The sequence below is a fragment of the Scomber scombrus genome, chromosome 15, assembly GCF_963691925.1.
Source record: "Scomber scombrus chromosome 15, fScoSco1.1, whole genome shotgun sequence".
In the NCBI taxonomy this organism is placed as follows: Eukaryota; Metazoa; Chordata; class Actinopteri; order Scombriformes; family Scombridae; genus Scomber; species Scomber scombrus.
The window spans coordinates 22,573,637-22,594,729 of NC_084984.1; the positions used below are offsets into that span (position 1 = coordinate 22,573,637).

The following is a 21,093-nucleotide window of genomic DNA, read 5'->3' on the forward strand; positions in this document are numbered from 1 at the left end:
GCATTGTACCATAACGAGGCCAGCGTCTGTGCCTTTTGATACGCCCGTTACAATATACGACAGGACATTAGGAAAGTTGTGCTAAGTAAATATCCGGTTGCTCACAGCTAGAACCGAAATGATGATCTTGACAGAGTATCGTTAAATGGTTTGCTGGCAGCTAGCAAACAGCTGGCCTGCATACGTAACCAACGTGAGCCCGTGTCATTTTCCTAACGTTCCCCGTTAGCTCACCGAGCTAGCATTAGCCTTGTATGCTAGCTAGCGTCGCTGGCGCCGGAGCGCTGTCTGTCAGTCAAAATAACCCTCACACTTCGTACTTTATCACCTACCCATGTCAACAGGCTCTCACAGAGTTCCATCCGATCCAGGGACTCCGTTGTACTCATCGTTACCTAACGTAGGCTGCCTTTGCGAGGTGAACAGAGCCTGAAGTTAACAGTCGGCTTCATATACTCCCGAGGTCTCTCCCTCTCTGGGTGTCTCAATCCGTCGGCCGGCGTCTGCCGGAGGAGGGCTAGGTGGGCGGAGTCTGCAGTGCATTTAAAGGAACACCATCACTATCAAATCCAGTGGGGGGACATTTTCAGATAAGCATGAACGACCCAAAAATCTATGAGGTATATTTTAAAGCTAGGAAAGACACAACCACTATCAAGAGACATTAGAAATTGGATGCATACATGCAGAGCCAAATTAATCTGATGCAGGGACCATGAGCAAAAATTAGCTGTGGGCCCCTATTGGTGCTGATGGCACTGCAATGCTTGTGACCCTGGCTCATGTGCTTCATGACCTATAATCCAGTCATTTTGGACAGGGCACCGGAAACCGATCAGCACACTATCACTGGATTACTAGCTCGCTCAACGTTTGCTGTATGTTAGTTAGTTTGCCAAAACTTGATTGAATACAAATTTGTTAAAGGAGGTGCACCATGTAATTATATAATATAGGTATCAAAACCAGATTACTATCAGACAGTTTATCCTCAAACTGTCTTGAAAGGCTGAAGTGACCATAGCATTACTATTTCAGTTGTATAGTGCTTGAGTGGTGCAAATTACTGAACAAACAGATTTGTAATTAATCAAATGGACATACATTTTTTACCAGACTACTCAAGTCTTTCAGAGCCTCAGCCCCTCAGGGGCTCAGCATTTTGTGTTTGTTGAAGGAGCAGAGAAATAAAAAACATTAGGATGGACTGTGGGTGAGCACAAATAGCATAGTCATCAGTTAGATATGTCTGACAACATTTTATTTAGGGCAGTGATTCCCAACCTATAGAGTAGAAAGCTAAATTAGAGGGATTGTGAAATCATAACCAGCACAGAAAAAGCAGAAAACATGGAAGAGAAATCTAATCCCTGTTTCTTTCGTCTTAATTGTTGAATACGTTTACCTCTGAACTGGTAGAAACTACTGGTACTGGTGAAGAGAATCACATGTGGACACTGCTTCATTTTAATGTTAAAAAACAGAAAGTTTGGAAGTAACTGATTCAGCACATTCCTCCCTTAGCACTAAACACTGGTGCATTTGCTTTTCATTCGTAAAAGGCAATTTTGCTTCCAACCCAAAACCTGATGAACACAATAGCAAGCAAAATGGCACTAAATGCATACTGGCAGTGCTCAACTTTCATGATGGTCACGTCAACTGTACTGTACATGTACATGGGCAATTGTAAAAAGTTAATAAATGAATGAAATAACACTCATTGACCTGCAGCCAAAATGGAAGCAGTTCATAATATGAGTTGTAATATTTACCATTTTTTCATTGAAGTGTCAGAACCAAATTTGGGAAAGTGCACAGTTAACTGCACAGTTAAAACTTCTGCAGGACGGCAGAGGGATTGTGTTGTATCACACTTGAACAGATTTGTCTGGAGCATCATAGGAACAGGTTTAGGCAAACACACTGTTGTGAATCATGCACATTAGATTAGGATTAGTCCCCAGAGGATAATTGATATTTAGGTGGAGTAATTAATGAGTCACTGGTGTAATTTTTTCTAATGGTTAGGTAATTCTGATGCAGACTGCACCACAGCAGCTACAGTGCAGTAAGACTCTCACCCAACCGGTTCTCAGATGAAGCCCAGCTGAAACTCTTACAACACTTGTGGCTTTCATTGCCTTTAGTTTGGCTATCGAAAAGAAATGGGTGGAGGTGGAGGTGCTGTCAACACCCCTGAGACAAACTGGGAGGGATGCTAAACAGCGTAGTAAAAAGGTGTGACACAGTTTGGCATGTGCCGCACCTATTTAAGACATGGAGCTGTCAAACTGAGGGAAATTTACAGCTGACTGTTAATGTGCCATATGAACCTCGACCCCCCCCTCCTCCCACTGTTCATGAACATAAAGGCAGACACTTGCTCAGCAAATAGAGCCCCAAGAAAGCAAGTGGCATGGATACAGTTTCAGCTACCACTCGAAAGCTGCCATTTCCAGCTTCAGGGTCAGGACCCCTCATGGACTAGTATTCATTTTAGGGTGCTAAAAAAAGTTTAACAAGAACAGTATAAATCTAATATTTCAACAAACGTATGTTTTATACTTTTAATGATCGTCTCAATTGAACTTTGTTTTGAACTCTAATTTCTTCTGACCAAAAAATTGAATATCTCTCTTCGGCTGGACTGGTCAACACAAACTAGGACAGTGGGCTTATATAAGAGGTCACAAGTCAAAAAGGTTGAGAATGAAAACATCATCTTTATGTGCGTCTGCCAAAGTTCATAACATACATCTTCAATTGATCACTTCAACAGTCCAAAACACTCATTCATTTTAAATCAGTGTAGTCAAAAAATGTTCCTTCTCCAAATGCATATAAACCATTTATGTGGAAAATATGTAGAAAAAATGAATCTGATGAACATGTTTACTTCTTATTGTTCGTTCATTTTTTAAATGTATATACAAGTTAAAAAAAGTAGAACACAGATGTTCCAAAAATGAAATGCAGAGTCTGAAAACTGTTCTTCACTGATGAGGGCTGGAAGATCTGTACAGGAGGCAAACATCTTAAAGTCAAAATTATCTTAAGAGTGGCAAGGTAAACTTTGAGATGATAAGTTAACATACATAACTTAAGGGGAATTACATTCAACACCTATAATCACTGTTTGATACCTTTGGCTTTTTGTTATGATTGGAGGATTTCTTTTTTAATTTATTGAATAACAATCTGCCAACTGAGAGGTCATTACGTAACACAATCAGTTCAAAGTTTTAGATTTCACCAGATTCAATCAATTTAAACCATTCTGGGTAAAATGATTATCATACAAAAATGGGAAGCTATGTCTTTCAAGTCAAATGTATATGCATAGTCACCAGGGTACATACAGTATATAAGTGCATTATCAGTGTAATTGACTGAACAGAATGTAATAGCCACAGTATGACAGGTTTTTTAACACTCCTTTATCTGGCACAATCTGAATGCAGCAGACAGCCAACTTTAAATGCATATAATCAAGACACTGCCATCAATAGTCACTCCTTCTCTTTAAACAATCCTGTAAATAAGATTACATTATATTACACAAATGTCTATGATGATATGCAAACTGCCCAAATGATTGCTTTAGCAATGCTACCCATTCAGCAAGGGGTGTCCCTCGAGTACCTGAATGGGCCAAAAGGATTTTCTTGGCTTACTGCTGTGTGTCATTTAAAGTACAGTAGAAATTCACACCATTATAACCCAATCTGTCCTTCCATGTATTTTATAGTTGGCATTGCTCTGATTCAACGTATTAACCATTAGTGGTATATTCTATATAAAGAGTTGACATTTAGATTTTGTGAAGCCCTCTCCAGTTATGAAGTAACACCCTAGGCTTCATAGTAAACCCTGCTGAATGAACCAGCATTATTGATCAACTGTCCTTTGATCATTTATTCAGTCTTACATGTCAAACACATTCAGAGTTCACTTGCCCCCCGCCAAGCCTGATATCAGCAAGTTGATGCCTCTTTTAGACACCGGTAGCTAGCCGTTTAGTCTCTGTGTGACCACCTCTCTGTACATGATTGAGATGTACACAAAGAGGAGAAGGATTACAAAGAAATCATCCATGAATCCCAGGAGACCGAAAAGTGCCTCAGGGATGATATCAAGTGGCGATGCCAGGTATGTGATCGCGCCAACCAGGCAGAGGAGAATTCGGATCCTGAACATCCAGAAGAGGCCACCTACAGAGAACATCTCTCTAAAGGCATGACGGAGTAGGGTGGGCACATCTCGCAGCCTGTCCATATACTGAATGGAGGCAGAGAGAAAGAAAGACAGGAGAAAAACATTATGACAAGTCTATTGTAAGTCTTAAAAGTTTGGACACACCTTCCCATTCACGTGAATCAGAATGTGTGTGTGTGACTGGTACTGTGTACAAGTCAGCATTTAATTTGCATATTTGTCTGTTTTACAAGCAGTGCAATTGATTATACACACTTCTAGAGCTCATCCCAAGGTAAACAAGACATGTCCTTTTTGTTTTAATAACCAAAAGCATATCAATGTCTTCAACCTGTTTCAATTACAAGGAAAATGTTTTTTCGCCATTCAGATATGTACAAGTAATTTTAATATGAATACTATACACAGTAAGGACAGCTAACCTGTAAATGCTGCAGCCTAAATATGTATCTGGATGTCGTATACTCACAGATCTTGGTTGGCCTGAGAACCTGCGGTTGTAATCGTTGATGTCTCTTAAAATAAGCACAGGTTCTGCCTCACCATCTTGGACCCTCTGAGGCCCAGCATTCTCATGAAATAGTGGGAAGAGCAATGTTACCTGGGCAAGGGGGGGAGACACAAATCAATAAATGAAAACATGTGTGCTAATAAGGAATGAAAGCTGTATATTGCTGTACATTAGCTGTACATTATCTATGAGTACATTTGGAGGCAAGTGAAATCAGCAACAGCACATCTCCCATGGAAAAATGGTAATAATGATATCTTAGATTAACTTTCTACATCAATTATTATTACAAGTCTCACCATTTGTCTGCAGATGGGGCAGTTAATAGCACCCAGCCAGGTGCCATACCTCCAGTAGGCTATGATACAGGAACCTATGCAGGGAAAACAAAGATGTTATATTACAGAAGCTCAAGAACAAAAAGTAGGTAACAGCTCTAATGAGAAAGATATATACGTCTGAATTACTGATTTGAAACAGGACATCTATATTAATTACAATGTCTAGTTAGAATTTAAAAGTTAAACAAATCCAGTTTATACTAACATAACAGTCAACAAAACAAATTCCAAACATGTCAATAATTCTGTGAGCAAAAAGGGTAAAAACAGTGACAAACATCTTCATTTTTCCTCTCTGTTTCCTGATGTAAAAGTCTGGTTTTGCATAGTGTTTATTACTAGAATCTATATAGCTTTATATTGCACAATGTCAGCTGGGATTTGCTCCAGCCCCCCTGCGAAACTCTAGAGGATAACTGGTATAGAAAATGAGTGAATTAATGAATTAATGAATCAATTAATATAGTCTTACCGCAGAAAAGATGTCCACAGTTGGTCTCCACAGGCAGAACAGCCTGCTGTAAACACACGGGGCAGGACATGTCTGTGTAATACTGCTGCCTGGCCTCCGGCTGAGGATTTTCATCCTGACAGAAAATAAATAAAATGTGTAAAAAACTTGAAACGCATAAGAGAGTTTAATATATTTGTTTACAAAACCACAAAGGCAGTTGCTGTATAAACTACATGCAAAATAATTATTGTCAGTTAAGTATTTTTCCTTTTTGTATATATTTTGACTGGAAAGTTAGAGTCACATTTACCTGCTCTGTTTGTAGTTGTTGTCTGACAGCTCGAACATGCTCCTGATTCTCAGGATGAATGTTCTGCTCGTCTTGTCTACAAAGGCAAATTGTACCAGGTTAGGCAATCAGATGTGTAATAATCACATTTGGCTGGGAATAAATAAACTTCTGTTAACAATGTTGTCTGAATGATCCACAAGTTGTGATATTAATATGAAACATAGGGATGAAATTGCTTCTTACCGGCAGAGCAGAGTAAGGAGGCCTGCGAGGAAGGCAATACTGAGCACCACAACAAATAAGACCTGGTTGCTGATACCCTCAATGAGAGTGTCCTCATCTTGGATGAGGTAGTCCAAGTCCCCACACTGATTGTCCTCCATTACCCGCACTCACAGCCTACAACACTAGAAAACAGAGATACAAAAATATAGGTTGACATTTTAGATTTTTCACATCAAACCTGCAGTGCAGAACATATAAATGAACATTTGTTACATACAAGCCCTTGCCAAATGAGTTAACAGTATGCTGACTAAGCCTATGACCGCCAGATAAATCTCTCTGTACTTCACAGTATACCAGCGTTTTTAACCTGGTGTTAGGTTTGACATTTCCCATGTGGGCTGTGCATACTGTTCATGCTCTGGAGAGTTCCGCCAGCCAGCTTTAATACGGAAGCCCTTCTAGACTTCCCGAATGTTATCAGACCAAATAGATTAACGTTTGATAGTGAATGAGTGAAATCACAGGAGTTGTATGCTCAAAACAATTTATCCACATTTGTGACGCAAGTATGTTTCAACTGTATTTTTGTTATTTCTTTCACTGCCAGAAGGGGGAGACTATAGTCACACACTGCAGCTTTAAGAGAAGCTTGCTTTGGCTTATGTTCTTTGACAGTAATGCCAGATATAATGTTCATCACCTGGGTTCACAGGACAGTAAATTAGTGATGCACACCATCAGTTTTCACTTGACAATGAGTGAATTCAACATACTTTCAAATTCAAGTAATTTCATACTTAACACAATTAGTTTTTCCACAGATTCAAAGTGTGAAATCAAGTTGCATTTTTGCTATTAACTTGGAATAACAATTATTACTGACTTGACAGTATCGTACGTTAGCACATCATTGAACAATTATGGTTGTACTTGTGTACCTTATCTAATACCACAAGATAGATAGGAAGCGGTAATCGTTTACTTCCAAAAAATCGTATACATTGTCAGCTAGGACTGACTGATATAACAGTACTTATGTTTCTGCTCTTCACACCTCTACAGTAAAGATAGCGGTAACGATGTGCTTGGTTTAGCGTAGATAAGCAGTGCTTTGCTAATGACGAGCTGGCTGTGATTCATTTACCAATGCTGCTGCTGACGCTGTTAGCCAACGTTGAGGAAGCTACTCTGCCAGGGGGACATAAGCTGCTGACAAACACCTACTTCTCTTAAAATCCGAGCCAATTATCGCTTATGAATCGGATCCATAAACACAGATACCCTGTCTGCCTCGTTGTTAACCAGGCACGTCTTGTTACTAGCTGTTGCTGCGTTGTGTAAGTAGCCACATAGTCAAACTAAAAGATAAGAGCAACATCGTGTTTTAACATAAACCCGCCACTTTTCAGGGTACGACGAAAGACCTTACCTTCGTTCAGAGGTAGCATATGTCTCTCCAAAAGCTCGTATTGTCAACTCCATTTACTCTACAGAGACTATTTATCTCCAGCAATGGCACATTTTACTCATTTACTAGAGACACATTAATGCATCAGGAAGCAACTAAGTTAGGGGCATCATTGCCTTGTCAAATGCTGCTTTTGCGTCATTCTCTCATGATGTGTTGCCTATCGCTTTCAGTTTGTTTTCTTCTTCTTCGGGCTTGCTGTTGATTACCATATGCTGCTGACGCTTCTCTTCTTCTTTTGTTTGATGGCGGTTAGCTATTAGCAAATAGCTTTATTTTCATTACCGCCACCTTCTGGATTTGTAAGATAATACAGATAAGATTAGAAATTCAAATTCAAATTGACACCAGCAGTATAGTGGGGGGAAAGTAGCAGCATAAGAGTGAAAGATAAAATAAAATAAAATAAAATGAAATACTATACAATAAACTGTGTGTAAGTAAATCTGCAATATATAAATGTATAATATGCAGAAGTTCCTGAGATGATTTACATGTGTGCAATGTCCTTGGTATTTACATAGTAAGGACAGCATCAGAAGGTGTGGTGTTGTACAGTCTGACGGCTGAGGGTATGAAAGAGACCCCCTAGCGGTTTGAGGTATATGATTATTATTTGATCATACTTTTAATGTCAGCCTTGCTATATGTCAGGCCCATACTTATTTATCTTTTTCTTGGTGCTCCTTTTGCATATTTTTCTGCCAGGTAATTTACATCTACAGCAATATAAGCAGTTTCTTCCACTTTCTCCCTTTACTCGACTGCAATGAACAACCTGGACAGTGGGTGGTAGTAGTGAGTCTTAGCGTGTGCGCATGTCCTTTACATCAAGAAGAAGAAGTACTGAAGCATCAGTACATAAAATACAGCTAACGCTAGTCACAGCTCGCGAATATAGGGACTTAACTATACCACAACACCTTTACATTGAGGCAAAATGCCTCGTTATGCACAGCTAGTGATGGGCCCTGCAGGTAGCGGTAAGGTGAGTTATTAGTCATTTTCTTACACGTGCTAAAATGCCTTGTTATGCTATTCGGCTAAAGCTTTATGCTAAAGCATGAGGTGAAGAAAAAGAGTTAAGCTTACAAGTTCAAGTAAGTTTATTGTTTTTGGTGTTTTTTTTGTTTTTTTTTCTCATTTCCAGAGTACCTACTGCTCCACCATGGTCCAACATTCAGAGTCTATAAACCGGTCAGTTCAGGTGGTCAACCTGGACCCAGCAGCTGAGCACTTTCAGTACCCTGTCATGGCAGGTGAGTAGAGAAAACTTTTATTTCTTGTTACAATCAGTAAATGTGAGAATTATAACTCAGATCAGGAATGATAAAGTAAACACATATATCTTGTTATTACGTGCTTATGTTGGATCTAGATAATGTTTGAGGTCTATTATAAAAAATAATGAAGCAGTAGATGGAAGAACACACAAGTTGGGTAATCACAAAGGTAGACTGAAGAATGTGCTAATAATAATAATAATAATAATAATAATGAATACTACATTTAATATGTACTTCATGTATTCATTTGCAGTGAATCTCAAAGTGTTACAGCATTAAAAAAACATACAACACAAAAGATAAAGAAAATAAGAGTTCAGATTGGGCTGGTTGATATGGACAAAATCAGATTTTAAGATATTTTTGATCAAATACCTTGATATCAATATTGCAATAATACTGTAGGGATAATTATTGGTGTTTTCATAAAATATTAACACAATGAGATTTTAAATAAATAATTCTCAGTAATGTATGTGGATCAGCTACAACAGTCTGGTGAGAAAATTACATAACTGTAATGCAGCCATTAAAACCAGGAAAAGACAACACGTATATCATATCAGGATATTACTTTATCCAAAATCTGAAACTGTATCTAGTCTCTTATTACAATATAATCAAATTACAATAAAATGCAATATTTGTACATAAACCAGCTTTACTTAAGATGAAAAAGCCTTCCTCGATAGAAAAGTTTTTAAGCCTATTTTAAATGGTGCACAGTTAAGTGCTGAGGGGCTGAAGGAGCAAGCTGGTGCCAGATCTGAGGGTGTGGATGGTGGTTTGTGGTGTGATCAAATACTGTAGGTAGGGTTGTTCATTGATGGATTTGTATACAAGAAGTAGGACATAGTTGTCAATCCTGACGGAGACAGTGAGCCAGTGCAATGAAAATTGATAGTGATATTTACTGTAGTTTGTTTCTGTGGCTGGGGGGGAGATGAAAAGGAGGAGGGATAAAATGTTAGTGAGATAAATGGTCTTAATCATGTGGTAATTCTTCTTAAGTTCCGTTACATTTAGTATACTTAAAGGACGGTTCACAATTTTTCCAAGTCTATCCTGAAACAACATTTAGGTGGCCAAAAGAACACTGACATGTTTTTCTTGCTGTAATCATTCCTCCTGTTCATACTGGCTGTTAAGAGACCACTTTACAATGCACTTGCATTATAAGAATGAGTGTTTAAAGTTTATTTAAAGCTAATATGAGGCTTCAGCCACCCAAATTAGTCAAATCAAGTCACTGTCTTTTTAGTGCTAAATTACCTCTTTTTATTACAATCCTTCCATTGCAGCTGAACAGGAAAGCACTCCGTCGAGACAAAAAGAGGGACATTTTTAAACTGTAACTTTGGTAGAAATCCACTTTATTTGACAAACTCAGACAACAGAAGTCTCACATTATCTTTCAGATAAACTTTGAAATACATTTTTGCTTGAAACGAGGTCTGTGGATTTAGTAACTTTATCACATACATTAAAATCACTTTTGGAGGGGATTTTTAAATGGTCAGTATAAACAGCAGGAGCAAAACCTGTTTCAATGTTCATATGTGCACCTGACTGTTGTTTTCAGACAGACTAGAAAACATTGTGAATGTGTCATTTTAAGTGTTATTTTGATCTGCATGACCTACACAACAGCCTCATTGTTTCTGTGTCCTCAGACATCCGTGAACTCATCATGGTGGACGACGTGATGGAGGATGACTCTCTCAGATTCGGCCCTAATGGAGGCCTGGTATTCTGCATGGAGTACTTTGCCAACAACTTTGATTGGCTCGAGGAAAGCTTGGGTCATGTAGAGGATGATTACATCCTGTTTGACTGTCCAGGTGAGAGGCATGCTGCAATTGAAATTTGGATTCAGTGTCTTGCTCAAGGACACTTTGACATGTTGGCAGGAGGAGCTATGGATGAAATTGCTAACTCTGTGATAAGTGGATGACCCACTCCACTTCCTAAGCGACAACCACCACAATATTGACAAGTGGCATCTTTTTGCAGGTCAGATTGAACTTTATACACATCTCCCTGTGATGAGGCAGCTAGTGGAGCAGCTCCAGCAGTGGGAGTTTCGAGTGTGCGGTGTCTTCCTGGTTGACTCCCAGTTCATGGTGGAGTCTTTTAAGGTAACCATCTCTCCAATAGCTTTATCTGTTTATTTGACCCCTCCCCCCGCTTCTTTTTATGAATATTAACGTTTATGCATTGATGTGTAATGTAATAATGACAGCAAGCCTCAAGTCTCACATCCTCCCTATTCTCAATCTACAGTTCATCTCTGGAGTCATGGCTGCCCTGAGTACCATGGTGTCATTAGAAATTCCTCAAGTAAACATCATGACAAAAATGGACCTTCTTAGTCCCAAAGCCAAGAAGGAAATTGAAAAGTAAGCTTCATATGAGTGCAGTTTTTGTTTTGTCATACATGCCAGCTTCACATAAAACTCTTAATATTGCTACTAAGACAAATACCGGAAGGGTTACAGTGACTAAACGCTTAGAATAACTGAGATGTATTGAGGATTTTAATTGTATAGCGTTTGAAAAGAAAACCAAAAAATCCCACATGCCGTCCATCACTTGTGATTTCTTTTGAAGTTAAGAGTTTTTGATCCTACGCACCTGTCACTGAGACCTGTCAATGAGACCTTGAGGTGTGCAGGAACGTTTTTGAAATTTTGACTTTTAATTGTATAGTGTTAGTTATAGTTTTTTGCCTCTGAGCCTAACTGTCTGTTTTTACCAGGTACCTGGACCCAGACATGTACTCGATGATGGAAGATAACTCGGATACCATCAAAAGCACAAAGTTCAAGAAACTGACCAAAGCCATCTGTGATCTGGTAAATGAAGCCCTTGATTTGATTGTACATTTAGTCTTTTAGATCACATTATTTTCTATTTGTTTAATTTGGTAATGAGACAATCTCTCTGTATGTATGTCCAGATTGATGACTACAGCATGGTGAGATTCCTTCCTTTTGACCGCACTGATGAGGAGGGCATCAACATAGTACTGCAACACATCGACTTATCTATACAGTATGGGGAGGACCTGGAGTTTAAGGAGCCACAGGTGAAGAAAGAAAGAAACAACATATATATAAAATATAATTTAACAATTTGATGTAAAGTGATTAAAATGCATTTGAAAAATATTATAATTTAAGTAAGTATCAATTAAAAATGTCCCTCTTTCTTTTTCTACAGGAGACTGGTGAAGAGCCCTCCAACCTAAATTATGATGAGATTTTTCAAGACAAAGGGGACAGCTGAGGAGCAAAGTGACTCTAGGAACTCATCATTAAAGAGACTTAACAGAGCTGAGAAAACATTTGAGGATGGAGAAGAACTGAGATGGAGTTTTTGGAGTCCAGGTGGAGAGAATGGCATGTGACAACAAGAAAGGGACTTGTGGAAAAAGACTGAGGATCATGAATATCTTGTGTCATATATATATATGTTTGGAAGTTGGATATTTTTGTATGCTGTTCTGATGAATCAAGAAATGTTTGATCTTGGCTCGTTCACCAAGACGTTTGAAGTTGAAATAGTTGTTATAATAATAATGCTATATTTTTTAATAAAATATTACAAATGATTCAACTTGCCTTTTTGTTTCAATATCCACCCCAGACATGTTTCAAAACTTTGAATATGTAAATATATTTAATTTCAAAAGTTCGGCTGATGAACACATGTATCCTATTTCACTGTAAAGTCAATCAGTGTATATGCACTAGAGGCTTCAAATTTCCACATCACACTTTTTATTTGGACCAAACTAGTTGTGATGTCACAAATCCTGCTTGTAGGCCCATCTCTTAAAGTCAGACTTTTAATGAGTACTGAGAAATTTGCTGTTTTCAGTAGATGAAAGTGAAAACAGCCTTCTGTGTTGAACTCCATACATATATAATTCTGCACAGGGAAGTTCAAACATTTAATCAACAGAAGAGGATTAACATGTGAAAAATGTATTTGAGTCCTGTGCTTAAACTCTGACTTTAATCTCGGATTTTTGTTTTTCTTCAAATTTGGCCTTAATACTCTTGGTATTAAGCTATAGGAACATGAAGAACAACATATTTTTAATGGAAGGCGCCTTTAAAATTACAGGCGAGTTTGCGCCCCCGTGTGGTCGTCTCGCAGGTTGACATGTAGCTACTTCCTGTAAAACTGAAGGGTGGGACAAGCGGAAGCAGCGTCCTGCGGTGCTAATATTTTTCTCTTGCTGAGCAGTTGGATTGATATTCATCACTCAACATGCCGGTGAGTAAATATCACATTGTAACCAGCGAGAATAAGCTTTTAATATGATGTTTAGCATGACAAATGTGCACAGAAACTCCACTGAGTGACACAGGGGCCTCCGAGCTGACGTTAGCTTTGATGACGAGTCTCGTTAGCATAGTTGGCTAACAACCGTAGCGTTTGCTCGCAATTTAACAATGTTGGAAATGCCAAAACATCATAAATTCGCCACTGTAACTTAGCCGCTAATGCTGCCTAGTTTAGTATCGATAAAAATATGTTGTTCGGCATTGTGAAACCATAGCCGAAGACTGGGGAAGAGGTGTCACTAGTGCTATGTGATGGAAAACTACTTTGTAAAGGTATGTGACACCAATATGTTCTCTCTTGTTTAGGCGTATCACTCAAACTTGATGGTCCCTGAAACCAGGCTGGTGGGGAATATGGCTTTGCTCCCCCTCAAAACCCAGTTCAAGGGACCAGCCAGAGGAGACGGTAAGGCTGTGTGATCATTTTCATCACCCCAAAGTGGCACAAACCCCTCTCAATCACAAATATAACTTAACACGTCAAGTTATGAATTGCTTATTCTATTGCATTTAGTCAGTTTTGTGCCGGTTTCATATTTATTTCTGACGTGTTACTCAGTTCCTGAAACATCAACTTCACTTCCATATATGGGCTGAAGAATGCAACCTCAAGTTTAACTTCTTCATAGCCTTTTCACAGGCAGCTTATTATTGACACATGTGGTCATTCACAGAAACTAAGAATAGTCAGTGTCAGTATGCGTCACTTATGCATAAATGTATGATAACTGTTGCAAACAATTGGGTTTGGACACTTGAAATGGCTTCTCAGCAGCCTTTTCAAAGGCAACGCAAACATAACAAAAAGCTATATTTATTGATACCTTTTTTTTCATTTCAGGCATAGACTCAGACATCATTGATGAGGCTATCTACTACTTCAAGGCCAATGTTTTCTTTAAGAACTATGAAATCAAGGTAAGAAACTTGCTCCCACTTGCACTAGCAGCTTGCATTTATTCCTCATTCAAGACGACCAGGATGTTTAAATAATGTAACATTTGTGTGCAGAAAACAGTGCTCATTCTTTACTTGCATCCTCATCTCACACTATTGTTATTGTGACTGTATTAAGTGAGAAAATAAATGAAAAGAGGCTTGAGATCATCTACCTCTTTAGGTGTCACTGCAACATCTGGTTATTTGCAAATTGTGCAGTTATTACAAGTTTAAACATGTTTCAAAAACACTTCACTAGGTGTACACACTGCACCGAGTTAAATCTAACAAAAATGAGAGAGTAGAATTTGTTCACTGGTAGTTAAGATATTTTGGCTGAGACAAGCACGTACCTCGCTAGTGTGCTTGTTCCTGTGTGTGTTTTCTCTTCCTCATCTCTATGTGTGTGTGTGCGCGCGCATGTGTGTGTCTCACAGCAGCTGTGTGCTTTGTTCTTTTCACATGCTCCAGCTTGCTTCTTGCCACCCCCCTCAGCAATGCATAGTAGCTCGGGATTTAAACTATGCAACCTATCACTGTTCAGACCTGACTGCAACTGGACAAAATACACATGATTTTTAGTCTTGAGTATTTCTGCTATTAATGTGTGTGTGTTTGTGTTTCTTTCAGAACGAGGCTGACAGGACACTGATCTATGTCACGTTGTACATTTCTGAATGCCTAAAGAGGCTACAGAAGGTAAATTGCATATTTGTTATTGAACAGGTTTAACAGGGTCATAAAGCAGAAGTTGTCAACATTACATGATTTTTAGGGTGTCATTAGATGATAACAATATGAAGTGCTTTTCCTCACAAACAGGAAGTAAGAATTTGTGTTTGACTATCTAAACCAGTGCTAGTGAAGCAGGTGAGCCTCATTTTATTTGATGATCTCACCCTCTGCCTGTGTGTGTGTGTGTTTTGCTCTTTGCAGTGCAGCTCCAGGAGCCAGGGAGAGAAGGAGATGTACACTCTGGGCATCACCAACTTTCCCATTCCCGGAGAACCTGGCTTCCCTCTCAATGCCATGTACAGTAAACCTGCAAACAAGCAGGAGGAAGGTAAGAGCCAGCACCATAAACAAGGGTTTATAGCAGTCGGCCTGCCCGAGGATGTTTAGCAAGAATAAATACGGAAAAAAAGCATAATGGGATTTTACTGCCCTGTAGTCTAAAGTGGCTCAGATTTCTGTATACCCTTCTCCCATATCAACTAATTCCCAGCCTGAAATAATATCAAGCCAAAAAATAGCAGTGCTGACCAGGGCCCATCAGCGTTAAGGATCTATGGTTGGAAGTGCTGCATCAGGCCTCTGTGGTTTCCCTCAGCCTCATGCTTATACAGTATCAGCACTATTATTTATGCAACTAAGCAGGAGTGGCCTAAATATTCAGTCATCTTGAGATTACTTTAGACTGAATTCATATCTGAATAGTCACAACTGTCTTTTCTCTTTACTTCTGTATTTTTCCCCCATTTTTTATTAAAAGAATTTATCAAAAAAACATTTCTCATAACTTTTGATGCAGTATTCATTAATTTAACATGAAAAATGCCCATGTGCTCTTCTGGTACAAACTTTTTCATATTAATGATGTGAATAAGTTAAACAGCAGTTGATGATGGTGTTGGCGGTGATGATAATACCAGATTTGCAAACCTTTTCCAGAGACAATGAGGGCGTACCTCCAGCAGATCCGCCAGGAGACCGGCTTGAGGCTATGTGACCGTGTGTTTGACCCCCAGACAGACAAACCCAGCAAGGTGAGTCCAACATCTCCAAAATAACACCTTTTTTTAAAATGCAAATAGCACTTGGAACAGATAAATGGCAATTCTGACTTCAAAACCAGACAGACAAGCTGTATTATGGTCCGACCCACATTTCCTGTGTTAAAGTCAAATGTAACATTGTACTTGGTTAACTGTATCCATGGTGGTTTAAGTTTTAATGTGTAATGGGGCTTACTTGAGAAGAGGAAATTGTAGAATATGATAAATAATAGAAAGGACTGAAACAATATCTGGTTTGTGTGGATCTTCAGACTTAGTAGATAAGAGCATTAAAATTGAACACCCACTGTATCAGTATAGTGTACATCAATATGTTGAATACAGGCTCCATGTTAGACTTCCAAATGTATTTCGGCACTAAAACCATATATATCTTGTGAATAATGGATGGTGTCTAGTTGTTTTTGTCTTTTCTCAGGTAGCTTGAATTCAGAAGCTTCGGACACTTTTTCTTAACAAATGTTTTTTATCTTTCAGTGGTGGGTGTGCTTTGTCAAGAGGCAGTTCATGAACAAGAGTCTGTCAGCTCCTGGACAGTGAACGACTTTGGACCTGTGAGACGGATGGATCTTTCTTTGGGTTGGGTGGGAGGGGTCTGCTTTTGTGATGCTAAGATGATTTTATACTCTTTGAGTTCAAGGATATGTCTTTGCTTATCTGGATGTTGTTCGTATTAAGCTGGTGCTTAATTCAATAAAGCAATCATGGGCTTAATACATAAACTTGCATGTGCTTTGTTTTAACACTAAATCTAAACCTAGATTTCAGTGAGCTGTAGACATGTTGCATAAGAATTAATACTGACTTGTACAGGGGGGAGAGGTGAAAACATTTCACAAAATCAGACAAGTTTCCACACTGAGCTTTATTACTTGTTTTCACAATCTAACATTCATTGACCTTAAAAGTGGGTACAACTATGTACCTGTTATTCATCAATCGATGCCCTTATTTAGCACAAAAACAACTGTGTCCCTCTTGATCAGGAGATCCTTCTGTTTTCACAGCAGACATGTGAAGTTGTCATAGTATGAAAAGCATAGGTGTTACTAATAACATTAACAGTGGCGACATTCTATTCAAGTGTCCCAGTGAGCCAGCATGCACAATGGTAGGATGCTGAAACCAAAGCAGCTAAATGGAATTCAGCCATCATTCATTTTATTATGTGCACTAGTGCTTTTCATACTGCGACATGTCACAAATGTTTTCTGTGAAAAAGTGAAGTGCTACAGAACTACACCAGCACACTGCCTGGTGTATACATTTTGTCTGTACATGTGCATTGTTAAAAACATCTACAGTTTTTCCCAGCAAGAACAAATAGTTTTATTTACACAGATAAAAAATGTAGTATGTTCATTACAAAATATATTTATTGGTGTGTTCTCTTTGGTTTGTCCACTAAGTTTTTTTGGACCCAGAACAAGCCTTCAGATGAGTCCATAATTAAGATAGGTTTCCTTTGCTGGCAGTCAAAGTTAAGGCAGCGCTGGGTGATAATTTTCCCCTTCAGGGAAAGAAGACACACTTTCTCTGCACAACAATTTATATGTGCAGGGAAAAGAAAGCCAGTGTTTGTATCTCCATCTCTTAAATGGCTGCAAATACTCAAAGTGCATAATCGATGAAATAACTGTAGACTGGATGGCTCAGTGTGGCAGGTTGAAAATAAAAGTACAAACTTCCAAAAACAGACAATATGCATCTTCAAACAGTCTTATTCTAAATAAATAGGTAAATACAAAGTAAACTAAGTTTAGGAAACTGTGCATATATCAGAGGGAATATTTTCTCTAAAGATCTGATCAGTTTGTACAGATAACACAGAAAGTATTCATCTTCCTGTGAGTGGAATACTAGCACTTGACCAGAAATAGTGTCTGATGGGACTGATGATGGATGTCTTCTGCCTCTTGGGTCAATAGTTGATACTGCAACAGTTCTGCCTCTTTGTCTTCCTAGCTGACTTAAGTGTAACCAGTTGTTCAATCACCTGCGTAGTTCTAATCTGAAACAAAATGATCACAATTTGGTCACTCCTTTATTGGTTAAGAAACTGCATAAAACTGTAGCACAATTAATCTCTTGTTCCCCCACAGATCTCAATCATCATTTTTTCCCCCAAGTCCAAAATACATCTCACTGTGAGAGACTGTTGCACTTACTGTGTTGGTGACTTGGAGTGAGTCCTTAGTCAAAAGCCATCTCTTGACTCCTCCGGACACAGCGTGCCACCTTTTTCTTAAAAACTCCTTTAGGATCATCCCTCCATTCTTTCTGCAGGGCACAACATGTAAACAATCTCATTAGTAAAACCTTATTTCCTCTTGTGCTTTGTTTCTCGTTACTTTTTAGCCTCAAAAATGTAACAGCACAGTTGTCTGATAAATGTTTACTTTATTAAGAACTGTTTGAACTATTGCCTTTTTCTTTATCCAGGGAGCACATCTGAATAAACTAATAAACCCTTTTAACCCTTAAAAGACACAACATGGTCGTGGAAGGTTGTAATTTCCCCCCAGGGCCTATGTCACTCAACTCACTTGTTTGGATTTCCATTTAAAGAGCCACACTACACTACGGTGTCTTTTGATAGTGATTTCATGTACTTGCACTTTTCCTCACATGAACATATATAATACTGAAATAAGACATGAACATTCAATTGTTTCCTAGGGTCTTAGAGATTCTGCAATGTCTTTAAAATGCAATAAAAGATAATTTGGTTCAAATTTAGCCTGGTAAACATGTATCAATCAGAGAAAACTAAGAGGTACTTACAGCTGCATCCACATTGGCAGGAGAGTCTCCATTGGGGTCTGCCAGCATGGAGATAACACTGATCATGATGGTCTCAACTGTATGGATTGGCAGCCAGCGCTCCTCTGGCTTCTCATAGCCATACTTGTCCTCACCAGGTTCATGTAGGATGGAGATGCACACATCACCATTTTTTGCAACTGACAGAAAAACACAAATGTACACAGATTAATGACGAGTTCAGCACGAGATCAGAAGAGAAACTACAGCGCTACATTTCTTAAAAAGTGGGAAAACTAGGGTACGGCGGTATCATGGTATCCCGGGGTATTTTCAATACCGTCAAAAATACAGACTCCGGGTAAATGTGGCGTTTACGAGGAGCATTTGAATGCAGCATGTAATACCCCCTCCGACTACAATGTGGGTTGCAATCGCAGAGAGGCGCTGTCCGTATTTCCGCTTGTTGACTCCGTAGAGAGTGAAGACTACAGAAGAAGTGACTCAAACTTTTTAATTTTGCTCGCAACTTTCGCAAAAATATGAGTTTTTCATGTGCTGTTACGTTTGTGGTGAATGAAGCTCTCTGGACGTTTCTTTGTTTGTGCTGATATGCATCTGCTGGCCTTCTGTAACTTTGTTCCTAACTTTTGTTCAGCTGTTTCTTTGCTGTACCGAATTAACAGGTAAGACGAAGTGTTAAATTAGTTGTTTGTCTCTCTTTAGTTTTGCCTTGTTCTTCTACCTAAATGTTCATGCTCATGACGTATTTTCTGTGTATTTTCAAGTCGGGTTCAGTGTGTTTACTGACATATTTTTTTGCAGCAATGTATTTGCTTTCATACGGGTCAGGTGGGTATTTTTAAAAAAAAATGCTCCTTACCATTTGGATGCCAGAGTTCTGTGATGAACTTCATCTTGGGAGGCCTCAAAGGATAATCCCGTGGAAAGGTTAACATGGCTTTAAAGAAACCCCCTTCACTTCAAATGAGAAAGAGGATTTTGTTAAGACTATGGGGGGATGTTATATTGTGAATTAACATAAAGCCAAATTTGCCAACAAATTCACTATAAGAAACTTTCACTCACAATAGTGTGTCTTGAGGTCCAATGACGACCACTTCCCATTGATAGATGTCATCATCATCTACAAGACCTGCAGAAAAGCCTTCCACTGGGTTTTTGTTGAGCTCTGAAAATTAAGATACACTTAATCAGATATCCTTTTTTTAACAATTCAGTTCCTAACAAACATCCACATATGCTCAGTGAAGTAAACCCTGGATCTATATCTATCCATTTAATATGTTGTAAATACATCATGATATTAACCTTATTTGGAGCACACATCGGCTTAAATTGTATCACAGCACCAATTAAGCCCATGCCAGACTTTTGATTTTTTTCCCATAAAATATCTTTATTTTATATTACAAAATCAACATGAACTTAAAAAAAGGGAGAAAAATGTTGCTTTATAAGAAATGATCCCCCTTATAAATCATGTCAGTATCCATGAAAAACACCTGAGCTTAGATTTTGGTGGGCTTAATGGATACACTTATTCTAACAGTTGAAAACTATTGTTAGAAAATTAGAAAAGTAATCAAATGTAATAAGTCACATTATTCTGATTAAGTAATTGAAACAGTTACATTACTTATTAAATGTAGGATAGGGTACCTATTACATTTCCAAAGTAAGCTTCCTAACCCTGGTCGTGGTGATGTTGAAACACCTCTTAATGCTGATTGAGTAACACCAGCTAACGTTAGCATCGCTGTCATCTCTCTGCTAACAGCTGCTACCTGCACACGTGTACTTTAACTATGTTGTCATTTGCTGTGAAACACGTAAAACTAATGTAGCCACATAAAAGCCGACTGAAACATTACTCCAGTGTGATTAAATTAGAATATTGCGTTGTAAAATAGCCACAAGTTCAGTAGCGACAGTCAACGTTAGCTAACTTACCTGCTAATTGTTTACGTAGTAGTAACGAGGACTGATCCGTCATTTTTACACTTAAATATTTTTAACTCTGTTATTTGTATTAATTAACGCTTAGTAACTGTCAAGCTATCAATACGGATAAATTAAACATTGGGCAAAGAAGGTAAAGAGAGCCGTCCACGTTTCCTCCTCTGTCTCAGTCTGAAAACAGCAACAACATGAAGTGAAAGGAGGGGCGAGTGTTATTCTGCCCTCAGTTCAACCTTACAGGCAACTAGATGTTTGTGCTCCCAGGCTGTGTACTGTCCATGCCAAGGTCCACCAATTTAATAACACGTTTAAGCCAGAGTTAGGGTCATACCTTGGAGATGGGACTGTTCATCTTGGCAAAAGAGCAGGAGTTTATAGCCCACACGCACAGGAAGTTTTTGCCTGTGAGGCTTTACTCAGGGCATAAAAGCTACTCTCTCTTCTTCTTTGTGTGGATTT

The 21,093-nt window shown here is 38.7% G+C and overlaps 5 protein-coding genes across 8 annotated transcripts in view; 2 read left to right on the forward strand and 3 right to left on the reverse strand.

Annotated features, from left to right (window-relative positions):
• hook3 (hook microtubule-tethering protein 3) overlaps nucleotides 1-461 on the reverse strand; it is a 28,681-nt gene extending 28,220 nt beyond the window's left edge. For all 3 annotated transcript variants that reach the window (XM_062434578.1, XM_062434579.1, XM_062434580.1), the window contains exon 1: nucleotides 333-461. In XM_062434578.1, the coding sequence (XP_062290562.1) occupies nucleotides 333-389 (57 nt within the window). In that variant the 5' untranslated portion in view covers nucleotides 390-461. The remainder of the gene's footprint in view (nucleotides 1-332) is intronic.
• Nucleotides 462-2,556: 2,095 nt separating this feature from the next.
• On the reverse strand, nucleotides 2,557-7,690 carry rnf170 (ring finger protein 170). 2 transcript variants are annotated; one of them, XM_062434637.1, is made up of 8 exons: nucleotides 7,474-7,690; nucleotides 6,060-6,223; nucleotides 5,829-5,910; nucleotides 5,543-5,657; nucleotides 5,029-5,102; nucleotides 4,688-4,819; nucleotides 4,171-4,281; nucleotides 2,557-4,042 (listed from the first exon to the last, which is right to left on the reverse strand). In XM_062434637.1, exons 2-8 carry the CDS (start codon nucleotides 6,197-6,199, stop codon nucleotides 3,998-4,000), a joined length of 699 nt encoding a protein of 232 aa, XP_062290621.1. In that variant the 5' UTR covers nucleotides 6,200-6,223; nucleotides 7,474-7,690; the 3' UTR covers nucleotides 2,557-3,997. The 2 variants fall into 2 exon arrangements, with proteins under 2 accessions (XP_062290621.1, XP_062290620.1); XM_062434636.1 differs by having other exon boundaries at nucleotides 2,557-4,281; nucleotides 5,835-5,910.
• A 677-nt stretch (nucleotides 7,691-8,367) lies between these two features.
• Nucleotides 8,368-12,411, forward strand: gpn3 (GPN-loop GTPase 3). Its single transcript, XM_062434626.1, has 8 exons — nucleotides 8,368-8,500; nucleotides 8,663-8,771; nucleotides 10,472-10,639; nucleotides 10,812-10,936; nucleotides 11,082-11,197; nucleotides 11,557-11,653; nucleotides 11,758-11,886; nucleotides 12,021-12,411. Exons 1-8 carry the CDS (start codon nucleotides 8,453-8,455, stop codon nucleotides 12,084-12,086), a joined length of 858 nt encoding a protein of 285 aa, XP_062290610.1. The 5' UTR covers nucleotides 8,368-8,452; the 3' UTR covers nucleotides 12,087-12,411.
• A 562-nt stretch (nucleotides 12,412-12,973) lies between these two features.
• On the forward strand, nucleotides 12,974-16,521 carry arpc3 (actin related protein 2/3 complex, subunit 3). Its single transcript, XM_062434668.1, has 7 exons — nucleotides 12,974-13,082; nucleotides 13,460-13,559; nucleotides 13,995-14,071; nucleotides 14,723-14,791; nucleotides 15,029-15,155; nucleotides 15,764-15,858; nucleotides 16,366-16,521. The coding sequence occupies exons 1-7, from the start codon at nucleotides 13,077-13,079 to the stop codon at nucleotides 16,426-16,428; spliced, it is 537 nt and encodes a 178-aa protein (XP_062290652.1). The 5' UTR covers nucleotides 12,974-13,076; the 3' UTR covers nucleotides 16,429-16,521.
• Nucleotides 16,522-16,699: 178 nt separating this feature from the next.
• ube2g1b (ubiquitin-conjugating enzyme E2G 1b (UBC7 homolog, yeast)) lies at nucleotides 16,700-20,822 on the reverse strand. Its single transcript, XM_062435018.1, has 6 exons — nucleotides 20,626-20,822; nucleotides 19,741-19,843; nucleotides 19,535-19,632; nucleotides 18,673-18,851; nucleotides 18,057-18,168; nucleotides 16,700-17,899 (listed from the first exon to the last, which is right to left on the reverse strand). The coding sequence occupies exons 1-5, from the start codon at nucleotides 20,666-20,668 to the stop codon at nucleotides 18,082-18,084; spliced, it is 510 nt and encodes a 169-aa protein (XP_062291002.1). The 5' UTR covers nucleotides 20,669-20,822; the 3' UTR covers nucleotides 16,700-17,899; nucleotides 18,057-18,081.
• Between the last annotated feature and the right edge of the window lie 271 nt (nucleotides 20,823-21,093).

What these genes read in the sequence shown, in the direction of transcription:
- rnf170 (XM_062434636.1), bottom strand. Translation starts at nt 6,199, where the DNA reads ATGGAGGACAATCAGTGTGGGGACTTGGACTACCTCATCCAAGATGAG. An exon ending in GCCCCATCTGCAGACAAATG is followed by an intron (nt 4,820 to 5,028) that starts GTGAGACTTGTA and finishes CCCCTTGCCCAG; the next exon opens with GTAACATTGCTCTTCCCACT. An exon ending in TCTCAGGCCAACCAAGATCT is followed by an intron (nt 4,282 to 4,687) that starts GTGAGTATACGA and finishes GCCTCCATTCAG; the next exon opens with TATATGGACAGGCTGCGAGA.
- gpn3 (XM_062434626.1), top strand. Translation starts at nt 8,453, where the DNA reads ATGCCTCGTTATGCACAGCTAGTGATGGGCCCTGCAGGTAGCGGTAAG. An exon ending in GCCCTGCAGGTAGCGGTAAG is followed by an intron (nt 8,501 to 8,662) that starts GTGAGTTATTAG and finishes TCTCATTTCCAG; the next exon opens with AGTACCTACTGCTCCACCAT. An exon ending in CATCCTGTTTGACTGTCCAG is followed by an intron (nt 10,640 to 10,811) that starts GTGAGAGGCATG and finishes ATCTTTTTGCAG; the next exon opens with GTCAGATTGAACTTTATACA.
- arpc3 (XM_062434668.1), top strand. An exon ending in TGCAAACAAGCAGGAGGAAG is followed by an intron (nt 15,156 to 15,763) that starts GTAAGAGCCAGC and finishes AACCTTTTCCAG; the next exon opens with AGACAATGAGGGCGTACCTC. An exon ending in AGACAGACAAACCCAGCAAG is followed by an intron (nt 15,859 to 16,365) that starts GTGAGTCCAACA and finishes TTTATCTTTCAG; the next exon opens with TGGTGGGTGTGCTTTGTCAA.
- ube2g1b (XM_062435018.1), bottom strand. Translation starts at nt 20,668, where the DNA reads ATGACGGATCAGTCCTCGTTACTACTACGTAAACAATTAGCAG. An exon ending in ACTACGTAAACAATTAGCAG is followed by an intron (nt 19,844 to 20,625) that starts GTAAGTTAGCTA and finishes CTTAATTTTCAG; the next exon opens with AGCTCAACAAAAACCCAGTG. An exon ending in AGAACTCTGGCATCCAAATG is followed by an intron (nt 18,852 to 19,534) that starts GTAAGGAGCATT and finishes TTTTTCTGTCAG; the next exon opens with TTGCAAAAAATGGTGATGTG.